General features: G+C 48.0%; 2 protein-coding genes across 2 annotated transcripts; both read left to right on the plus strand.

Moving 5' to 3' along the window:
• The first annotated feature begins 943 nt into the window (after positions 1-943).
• LOC130608303 (olfactory receptor-like protein COR4) lies at positions 944-2,440 on the plus strand. Its single transcript, XM_057426145.1, has 2 exons — positions 944-1,751; positions 2,322-2,440. The coding sequence occupies exons 1-2, from the start codon at positions 944-946 to the stop codon at positions 2,438-2,440; spliced, it is 927 nt and encodes a 308-aa protein (XP_057282128.1).
• A 4,403-nt stretch (positions 2,441-6,843) lies between these two features.
• LOC130608372 (olfactory receptor 1013-like) lies at positions 6,844-8,361 on the plus strand. Its single transcript, XM_057426236.1, is given in 4 exon segments — positions 6,844-6,888; positions 6,890-6,966; positions 7,558-7,976; positions 7,979-8,361. Coding segments are annotated over 4 exon segments (924 nt in total).
• Positions 8,362-11,360: the final 2,999 nt, after the last annotated feature.

The raw sequence follows: 11,360 nt of genomic DNA on the forward strand, positions 1-11,360 counted from the left end.
TGAGATGTAAGTGAGGGGCAGCATCTTCCAGGCCAAGCTGAGCTCTCTTTGCAAGGACAGTGTGTGCCTGTGGTTCTCTGAACCTCCTGTGGTTCTCTCTTGCCAACAAGCAGCAGCTCCTGTCTTCATGCCCTGCCCTACTGCAGGGTCCTGGGCTTCTTGATGGTGCTCTGGGCTTCCCAGGGAGCTGCTTGTGCTGTGTCCTCCCCATGCAGCTGCCGAGAAGGCACGTTTGGGGATCACCCTGGTTGAGAACATTCTCAGGAGGGAGGGGAAACCACTATAAACATCTATGTAAGCTTGCATAGGAACATAGTTTGGACTGGCAGGGACCTTAAAGCTCATGCAGTTCCAACCCCCTGCCATGGGCAGGGACATTTTCCACTAGAGCTGGTTACTCTAAGCCCTGTCCAGCCTGCACTTTCCATAGGTCAAAAATTCATTCCAGTGTCTAGTTAGGAAGAAGCCCCAGCAAAGAGGGAAGGAACTGGTGTTCAGCAAATTCCTACGAGAGCATGAAGGATCAGCTCTGCGCTGTGAAACCACTACTTTTCTCTGTGTTCCAGGTTGAGACGAATGATCTCCAAGCCCCAGGCTCAGCACTAATGAAGTTCATGAAGTGCAGCACTAAGGTAAAGCATGGAACCTCCCCACTGCTTTCCACAGGGGTCATTGATCAACATCTCAAGGGGAGCCAGAGGAGCAGGCACCGCGTTGTGCCATGGTGTTTAACTGCTTGAGCACCCCTTTGTTCTACCTGTGCTGGCACACGACTTTCACCAACTTGTTCCTCATTGAGCTGTGCCTGAACTCTCCCTTTCCATCCTGCAGGACTGTCTCTGAGCAGCTCCCACCACACAGAGGCTTTTCCACCTGGGACATCCCTGCCTCTTGGAGAAGAAACCTCCAGCCAGGAGCTCACACACAAAGCACCACGCAGCCCATGGCACAAAGCAATTGTACCCAAGTGACCGAGTTCAGCCTGACAGGGTTCACAGAGGACCCAGTGACTCAGGTCTGCTTGTTCCTGCTCTTCCTGCTCACCTACGTTGTCACCATTGTGGGCAACCTGGGCATCATCATCTTAATCAGGGCCTGCCCCCATTTCCTCTCCCCCATGTATTATTTCCTGGGCAACCTGGTCTTTGTAGACCTCTGTTTCTCCACCATCATCACCCCCAAGATGTTGGTTGACTTGATGTCAGAGAAGAAGAGCATTGCTTATGTTGGGTGTGTGGCTCAGGTCTTCCTCTATGATCTCTTTGGGATAACTGAATGCTTCCTGCTGGCTGCAATGGCCTATGACCGTTACGTGGCCATTTGCCATCCCCTGCTGTACCCCCTTGTCATGTCCCCAAAGTGCTGTTTCCAGCTGGTGACTGGCTCGTACCTCATGGGGCTGACCAATGGTGTGGGACAGACCATCAGCATGTCCACCCTGTCCTTCTGCAGCTCCAGCACCATCGACCTCTTCTTCTGTGACATTTCCCCTCTCATCTCGCTCTCCGCCTCCGACACCACCCTCAGCCACATCATCCTGACCACTGCAGCATCTCTCTTTGGTGTGCCCTGCATCCTGGTTATCCTGCTGTCCTACATTGCCATCATCCTCACAATCCTGAGCATCAATTCAGCTGAGGGCAAGCGCAAAGCCTTCTCCACCTGCACCTCCCACCTCACCACTGTCAGCATCTTCTGTGGGGCATCCTTCTTCACGTACTTAAACCTCACCTCAAACAGCTCAAGAGTAGGTGTCGTGGTTTAAACCCAGTCAGGTAACTCATTCGCTCACTTCCCCCCCTTTCTTGCCCTCCCCCTGCTCCTGGAGGGACGGAGAGGAGAATCGAAAAAGAATGCAACTCCCACAGGTTGAGATAAGAACAGTTTAGTAACTAAGGTATAACACAGATCACTACTGCTACCACCAATGATAATAATGATAAAGGAAATAACAAGGGAACAGAATACAACACCTCAGCACCAGCTGACCGATAACTCGCCCCCCCTCAGCCCAACCAAGCACCGACCGATACATCCTCCAACCCTGCAGACTCCCAGCCCTTCCGGCTAACTCCCAGTTACCTCCTGGGCATGACGTGCTGTGGTATGGAATAGCTCTTTGGTCAGTTTGGGTCAGGTGTCCTGTCTCTGCTTCCTCCTGGCTTCCCCTCCTCCCTGGCAGAGCATGAGGCTCACAAAGTCCTTGGCCAAACCAAAACATCGCTATCAGCTCTGTTCCCAGGCCGAAAGTCAAAACACAGCACTGCACCAGCTACCAAGAAGGAGAAAAATGACTGCTACTGCTGAACCCAGGACAGTAGGAAACAAATGGGCTGTGGTGCTCTACACCATGGTGCCTCCCATGTTGAACCCCTTGATCTACAGCCTGAGGAATAAGGAGGTGAAGGAGGCTTTGAGGAGACTCTTGAAAATAAAGTGATATTGAATGTTGTAGGTTTAGGGCAAGGTAGAATGGAAATGTGGGGAAATGCTCAGCTGTTTATTAAGTATCTCAGATGGGCAGCATTTGCTGGGGGAGTCTTAACTTCCATGATGCACTGGCTGCTTTGATATCACCACCTGCATACACAAATAAGAACATTGCAAAATCTTTTATAATTCCCTGTGCTCAAGGTATGAGCTGTGTTTTGTTTTGCATGGCTTTCGCTTGACAAATCAGAATAAACAGAGGGTGAATTCTACTGTTGCAGTAAATGAAACTCCATTTCTAGACAGTTAGTAAGTGCCATAAGAAAAGGATACAAACACATTTAACAAGATAAATAGAGAGGACAGGAAAGAACTGGCACAATGTGCAGGAAGTTATTTTAGCTTTTGATTCTCAAGTCTCATTAAAAGATTTCCAGCACCATTCATCTCATTGCATTTCAGACAGCAAAGACCTTACTTGTGTGACCTCTGGAATGAATGAAGGCACTTTGAAAGAACTTTAAGATGTAGTAGTGATGAATACTCACCAAAGGGCAGACCCTACCAAGAAAACCACTGTCCACTGCTCCACACCTTTGCTTGCCATCTCCCTGTACACAACAATGATCTCCATGGCATCTTGACCAGAAAAGATCATAGGAGCTATTGTGTTGCTCATCAGCCTTCCGACTTGATATGTGGCAGCCCATAGCAGCCTGCACCAATGGCATTGCCTACCCTGATGTCTCTACTGCTGCCTCCCTGTACAGAGAGTTGATTTGTGGTGGAAAAACAATATATACATGAAAATCCAGCAAAACATGCCAATGTGTGCATTACCCCAACCCATAGAGCTGCCAGGGCCGTGGTAACCTGGAGCATGGCTGAGCCTCAGGGCTATCCTAGAGACATAAAATCATGGAATGGTTTGTGTTAAAAGGGACCTTAAAGCTTCTCAGAAGACTTGGATGTGATTTACGTCATTCTTCATAAAAAGCCATCAGAGATTAATTAGCTGGGGATAACAAGAAAGAAACTTTCTTCTTTGTTAACAACAAAGTTCACGTCTACAGCTGCCTTGCTTGACAGAGACGGTTCATGCCCAAAGCCAGTGAGTTGGAGGGTCAGTGTGTTGGCATGTTTGTGTATTAAGGACAATTTCATGGGCCTGGATCATAGAATCCAGCCTGGTTTGTGTTAAAAGGGCCCTTAAAGGTCCTCCAGCTCCAACCCCTGCCACGGGCAGGGACACCTTCCACTGGAGCAGCTTGCTCCAAGCCCCTGGGTCCAACCTGGCCTTGAACACTGCCAGGGATGGGGCAGCCACAGCTTCTCTGGGCACCCTGTGCCAGCACCTCAGCACCCTCACAGGGAAGAGCTTCTGCCTAAGAGCTCATCTCAGTCTCCCCTCGGGCAGGTTAAAACCATTCCCCTTGGCCTGCCCCTACAGGCCCTTGGCCAAAGCCCCTCTCCAGGTTTCCTGCAGCCCCTTTAGGCACTGGAGCTGCTCTGAGGTCCCCCCTTCAGGAGCCTTCTCTTGTCCAGGCTGACCCAGCCCAGCTCTCTCAGCCTGGCTCCAGAGCAGAGCTGCTCCAGCCCTCACAGCTTCTCACCAAAGATCTACCTCATCCCACATTCACAGCTCACTTACACACAATGATGTGCCCAGCTTTCCAGCACAATTTATGCCTAAAAAAGCCAATAGCAACATTTTCTGACAGATATCTAAGGTAGGGAAAGCATCATCAGCTTGAAGCACCAGGAAGTCTGCCTGGTTGTGTCTGGGTTATTGGTTTTAATCATTCTCATTCCATTCACTAAACCTCAGTCACTCAGGAGCGATATAAAAACACAATCTGTGCTCGAGTGTGCCATGACACCAAACCCCTCCAGTGAATTTTAACGTAAAGGGATGCAGAAAGCAAAACCTACCCAAAAAATAAAACACTATTGGGTCTGTGTGGTTTCTTTCCCTAAATAGATCCATTTTGGGTCCGTAACCCCCAAGAAGTTGTCCTGAGAATCAGAAAAGACACCCAGACAAATGCAAATGCATAAAAAAATGCTCATCAGCTGCACTTGAAGCTTCATTTCATTCCACTCAAATCTATATCATTTCAACACTGACTTGATGAGCACTCAGTTGCCTAAAAGGGGATGAAATGAATCATTGAATCATTCAGTGGCTTTAGCATGTGATGCACAGGCTGGTGCCAGTCATTGTGGTCAGTCCAATGGATTGGGATGCGATTTCTCCTGCAGGACTCCAGGAAGAAATGTCAAAATTCAATTAGAAAGAACATTTGGGGTTGCTCTGCTTGGGTTTTTCTTTGACAGATCATTTATAACTAACTCAGTGCTGATATTGAGCATACCAGCTAAATCTGAGCATGGTTTAGCTGAATGTTGTCGTCTACAGGCTTGGTTCTTCATCTGACCCTTCTCACCCTATTGTTGCCAGGTCCTCTAAGAAGCAATTCACCTTACTCCAAAACAACCACCCTAAATAGCTGAACTGAGTACTACCCAGAAATTCCCACTTCTCACTGTTGACTGCAGAGCTCAAGTTATTCCCTGCACCAGGATAAAGGGGTGTCATAGAATCATGGAATGGTTTGGGTGGGAAAAGTCCTGAAAGCCCAACCCCCTGCCATGGGCAGGGATGCCTCACACTACACCAAGTCACCCAAGACTCTGTCCAGCCTGGTGCCTGTTGACATCACCCTGATAATCCCCATGTTGAGAGCCCAGATCCACATCTGCAGGAGCACAGAGCTGAAGGATGCTCTGGGGAAGACTCCTAGGAAGAGTTCTTGTTTCCTTCTACATTCAGGCTGGTAAAAAGGTATAATCAGCTCAATGTAAAGAACATGGATGTTCTTGAGATTGCACCTTTGTTCTGAGGCTTTAGTGATGGAAACAGTGATCACGTAACATGGAGAGCTATGAAAGCTCTGAAATGGTCTTTCTTGGTGCAGGGAGTAACTGAGGCCATCTCTGGGGGATGCACGGCTGTGCAGCAACACTTCACTGGGTGCAAAGGCCACACTGAGTATCTGCTTCAGGGACCTGCTACCTAAGGAGATACAGAATGAAGCAATGGATAAATATCCCCAATCACATGCCACAGGCAATGCTGGGACAGGAGAGGCCGTACCTGCTTGCTTTGCCCTGGGAGATGAGCTGGTGTGGGGCTGTCACACAGAGATTTAAAGCGTGCTTTTGTTCTTGTGGTCTCTAAACTTGTGGTTCCACATTGGACCCTCATGGTGGTGATATGCTCTAGCCGAAGGCTCCATGGGACGCATGGGATCTTGCTGGACAAGACCATAAGCGAGTATGCTCAGGTAAAAAGGGTCAACAAGGGACACAGCATCACAGTAGCCAAGAAAATAATCTTCAAGGGGAGTCATCTTTCTTTTCTTTGTCTCCTCATCTCTCTGCCCACCCCTTGTGGTACCTGATGACAAACATTAGAATCAACATATGAGGCCAGATAAGAAGATCATCAAGCCCATTGAGGAGCAGCCACCAGGAGAGCTAATTGAAAGAGGGTCCTCCAAACCTGACGGGAGCATAGGGGAAGTTGCAAGGAAGCAGCAGATAAGAGCTCATCTTCTGGTCTTCCTGCGGAACAGTCTATCACTTCCATTGCTATGGAAAAGCTGAAGTAATTCATATGTAGGCTGACAATGTCAGATGAATTCCAGCTTCTGTGCCTGTACTCAGCTGTGCAAACACACACTAGCACTGAATAACTGCTGCTTTCAATAATGTGCCTAAACCAGAGGTCCTAACATACACACACTTGTAATTAAGGCTTTTAGGTGCACGTCCAACCCTTCAGTGTTTGCTCATGCAAAAGAGAAAACTCAATGAGACAATGCTTTTACTGGGAAGACTGATGACAATGAACCTAATCAAACTGTGTTAGGCTGTAGCAGATGGTGACCCTACATGCATTTGTCTTCAGCCTCTACCTCCAGTTCTGCACATGAAATTCAAATTAAAGAGTCTTAATATATGAGCAATTTCATGTGACGCTGAGATTGAGATTTCCCATTCATAGAAGTTAGGGAATGCAAGGAAGTGTTCAAGGCCGACTTGGATGGGACATGGAGCAATCTGCTCTAGTAGGTGCCCCTCTCGTGGACAGGGGGTTGGAACTAGATGAGCTTTAAGGTAGTTTCCAAACCATTCTGTCATTCTCTGATAGAAGAGCACAACCAAAATCAGCACAACAGATCTTCTCAATACAAAATTTACTCTGCTTTTCTCTTTTGTGTGTGAAGCTGTGTTTTGGGACAGAGAGCAATGCCAGCACCATGGAAGCCCTTCTCTTAGCCCATGATCAAGACCCCACACTGCAGCTATGAAATAGCCACTGGGATCCATGTCTCCAGTTGCTTCACCATGGAAGAGAGGAACCATAGTTCAGTCACCAGCTTCATCCTCCTGGGGCCCAACCACTGACACAAAGCTGCAGCTTCTCTTGTTCATGGTGTTCCCCTCTGCCTACATCACCACCCTGTCGTGGTTTAAACCTAGCCAGACAGCTTGTTCACTCACTCCCCCCACTTCTTTCGTTCCCCCTACTCCCAGGGGGGACGGAGAGGAGAATCAAAAAGAATGCAACTCCCCCGGGTTGAGATAAAAACAGTTTAGTAACTAGGGCATAATATAGATCACTACTGCTACCACCAGTAATAGCAAAGATAAAGGAAATAACAAGGGAAGAGAATACATCACCTCACCACCAGCCAACCGATAACTCACCCCCCCCAGCCCAACCAAGCACCGACCCATACCTCCTCCAACCCTGCAGTCCCCCTGCATGCAGACTACTAGCCCTTTCGGGTAGCTCCCAGTTACATCCTGGCCATGACATGCTGCAGTACGGAATACCTCTTAGGCTAGCTTGGGTCAGGTGCCCTGTCTCTGCTTCCTCCTTCCTTCCTTCTGCTTCCTCCCTGGCAGAGCATGAGGCTCACAAAGTCCTTGGCCAAACCAAAACATCTCTGTTATCAGCTCTGTTCCCAGGCCGAAAGTCAAAACACAGCACTGCACCAGCTACCAAGAAGGAGAAAAATGACTGCTACTGCTGAACCCAGGACACACCCTCATGAGCAACATCACCCTCATAGCGGTGATATGCCGTAGCTCACGCCTCCATACCCCAATGTACTTTTTCACTGGCAATTTGTCCTTCCTGGACCTCTGGTATTCCTCTGTCTACACCCCCAAGATCCTTCTGAACTGCATCTCTGAGGACAAGAGCACCTCATTTGCTGGGTGTGCTGCTCAGTTCTTTGTCTCCAGTGGCTTGGCCTGCACCGAGAGCTACCTGCTGGCAGCCATGGCCTATGACAGGTACGTGGCCATCTCCAACCCACTGCTCTATGTTGCTGCCATGTCCAATAAGCTCTGCATAGGGCTGGTGGTCACCTCCTACCTCAGTGGCTTTGCCAACTCTACCCTTGTTGCCAGCTACACGTTCACTCCCAGCTTTTGTGACTCCAACATCATCGATGACTTCTTCTGCGACCTGCTCCACTGGCAAAGCTCTCCTGTGATGTGACAGACAGCTACCAGTCCCTCCTCTACTTCAACCTGGCCTTCAACACCATCCTCCCTTCTGCACTCATCCTCATGTCCTACGTCTCCATCCCGGTTGTTATCCTGAGGATGTGCTCAACTGAGGGGCAGTGCAAAGCCTTCTCCACCTCTGCCACCCACCTCACCCTTTACTATGGCTCCATCCTCTTCATTTACACTTGGCCCAGCTCCTCCTATGTGCTGGAGAGGGACAAGGTGGTCTCTGTGCTTTACATGGTGGTGACTGCCATGCTGAACCCCTTCATCTACAGCCTGAGGAGCCAGGAGGTGAAGGAGGCACTGAAGACACTGCTGAAGAGACAGACAGCTTCCTAACAGAAGAAACCCAGGGGTTATGTCCCTAATGATGCACACAGCAAGAAGCGCACACAGACCTTGTCTTGCTTGTGCCTTCCTTTGTTACTTATCACAGTCCATGCAGGAGCATAAGCTCTCCTGATCTTGAAGTGCATCATGATTGACAGGAGATGGCACTGTGCTGACAGACCTCCTCTCCTTCCCACCTCTCCCCATATGCCATATATATCTGCTATAAAATGGGATGTTAGCAGCAGTTGGGATTGTTGCACATCACCTTTGCACTGTGCTTTATCTCAATTAAACATTCATTACTCATGCCCAAAAAAGTAGCTCAGCGGGAGCTACATGTGTCAGAGAATCATGGACAGCTTTGGGCTCGAAAGTACAGTAAGATCATCCAGTCCCAACCCCCAGTGACGGGCAGGGACACCTTCCACTACAGCAGCTTGCTCCAAGCCCCTGTGTCCAACCTGCCCTTGAACACTGCCAGGAATGGAGCACTTACCACTGCTTTGGGCAACCAGAAGTCATGAAGTAACGTGTGCCTCTTCCTGAGCTGTCCAAGTTATTTCTTCACGATGATGCCAGCACCACAGACACACAATTCCATAGTCCTATTCTATTATCCCAATGAAATATACACATGAGCACAGGTAGAGCAGGTCAGATTAGATGAACCCATGTCAGGAAGCATAAAGGCAACTGGGACTGACTTCAGTTGCCTGAACATTGACTATTAACACCATGGAGGGGCCCCTCAGTCTCCCTCTGAGCTTTCAGATGTTGCTCCAAAGCAACCAAACCCTTCTGAAAGTTGCATGATGTACATGTCAAGTGCATGGCAATGTCCTGGGCCCTTCAGGACAGAGCAAATAGCACCACATATCTATATGAGGGCAACCAAACCTGACCTGGAGCATTTCACTGCATCTGCTCCTTCCCTACAACTTAACTGGTAGTTTCCACCACCACTTACAGGAAAACATGCAGAAAAAGGGGTTTCTTAGTTCTTAAATTATCTTTTCCTTTTCCTTTATAAAGTTTTAGTCCAACTGAAAGGAAAACTAAAACAAAGCTCTCAAGACTGTTGGGAGGACGGATTAGGAGACCTGGAGTAGTTTCATCTTCTTCAAATTTAGATAAATAAAAGTTGAGTCATTAAATCAGTTTTGTGTCCCCACCTGTGCTCAGTGAAGGTGTGTTTTTGTACCTCCTTTTAGACTCATTAAATCAACCAGGTTGGAAAATTCCTTCAAGCTCGTCCAGTCAAACCCTTACCCCAGCCCTGCCAAGGCCACCACTGACCCATGGCACTGAGGGCCACATCTACACAGTGTGTGAACACTTGTAGGGATGATGACTGCAGCCCTGTCCTAGGCAGCCTGTTCCAATGCCTGAGCACCCTTTAGGGCAGGAATTGTTCCTCAGCTCCATCTAAACCTGCCCTGGTGCAACTTGAGGCCGTTTCCTCTTGTCCTGTCTTTTGGATTAAAACAAACTGAAAATAGGTTTGAGGGGGGCAACTGATCCAGTTTGACCTCCAGGAGGCCTTCACATCCTGACTGGAATTCATTTAATCCAGAGAAAGCTATTCAGAGATGCACATACCATGGAGAGAGAGTGCATGGAACAAGTCCTTCTGATGTTCAGACCTGCTCTGGACCGCATCCATCCTCACCAGCTGTCCTAGGATGTAATAAAACATCCTCTTATTCCCATCCGTTCTAGAAGGGTCCTGACTATCTCATAACTAGGCAAGGAATTTTAGATGTTGAGTCAGGTGACCCCATTCCCATGCTTATTCTCCAATCCCAAATTCATAATGGTAGGAAAATCACATTTATGAAAGCCAGGCAGACATGGAGGATGGATGTAGTTGACTACAACTTGCCTCAGTTTAACAGTTTAAGAACATTTTTAACAGGTAAAGAACTAAAGAGAGACACAAATAAATCCATCCCAAGACAACTAATAACAAGAAATTCAATGTATGAAGTGTCCTTGAGGAGTTTGAAAAGTGAAGAGAAATGCAATGAGCTTCCCCAGCTCCCTTTATTAGGGGTCAAAAGCAGGAAGGGACAAAGCACACCATTAGCAAGAACCACATGATCTGCACATGTCATGAAGACAGGGATGTGTCTTTAAAGAGAGAGTAGAACCAAGCTTGCATGGGCACAGAAAGCCCTCCAGCAGGCCCGAGATCCAGGCTTTCACAATACAAGCACTCACAGCTATTTCCATCACAAGTGAAGATGCTCACTTTGCCAAAGCAAGAAGTGGTCCCTGGGGACCAAGCACCCTTCCAGGAGTCATCAGCTTTAACAAGACTTTCTGGGGTTTACCAAGGAAGTTTCCTCATCACCACAAAAGCTTCTCGGAAGACTTGGATGTGACTTCCCTCATTCTTCATAACAAGCCATCAGAGATTAATTAGCTGGGGATAACAAGAAAGAAACTTTCTACTTGGTTAGCAAAGTTCACTCATATAGCTGCCTTGCTTGACAGAGCAGGTGCAAGCCCAAAGCCAATGAGATGGAGGGTCAGCGTGTTGGCATGTTTGTGTATTAAGGACAATTTCATGGACCTGGATCATGGAAACACAGAGTGGTTTGTGTTGGAAGGGACCTTAAAGCTCCTCCAGCTCCAACCGCTACATCCAAAAAAAGCCATTCCCCTTGTCCTGACCCTACAGGCCCTTCTCCAAAGCCGCTCTCCAGCTTTCGTTCAGCCCCTTCAGGCACAGCCAGGTTTATGGAGAATAGCTTCTATCTCATTGCTCTGAAAAGAGCAAACCAACACTAGTATTTTCTAGAGGAATAATTTCCTATCCATCTATGCAGAATATAAGCCCCTCATCCGGAAGTTAATATCTGGTATTATCAACCTTTATAACAGAAAACGCACAGCCAGGATACTGCCTACATTCATTTTGTATTCCTATTCTGTCCAGGACATATTTTATGGATGCTGAGCCTTGATGCATTGGAAATTATTGATCAATAGAACTGATAGCG

This window comes from Pezoporus wallicus, unplaced genomic scaffold, assembly GCF_028554395.1.
Source record: "Pezoporus wallicus isolate ANWC-B61680 ecotype Strahan unplaced genomic scaffold, APGP_CSIRO_Pwel_v1 contig_4131, whole genome shotgun sequence".
In the NCBI taxonomy this organism is placed as follows: Eukaryota; Metazoa; Chordata; class Aves; order Psittaciformes; family Psittacidae; genus Pezoporus; species Pezoporus wallicus.

Bases quoted from the DNA above. Each gene is read 5' to 3' on its own strand.
- LOC130608303 (XM_057426145.1), top strand. From the start codon at position 944: ATGGCACAAAGCAATTGTACCCAAGTGACCGAGTTCAGCCTGACAGGG. The intron at 1,752-2,321 runs GTGTCGTGGTTT...CCAGGACAGTAG, and splicing joins CTCAAACAGCTCAAGAGTAG to GAAACAAATGGGCTGTGGTG.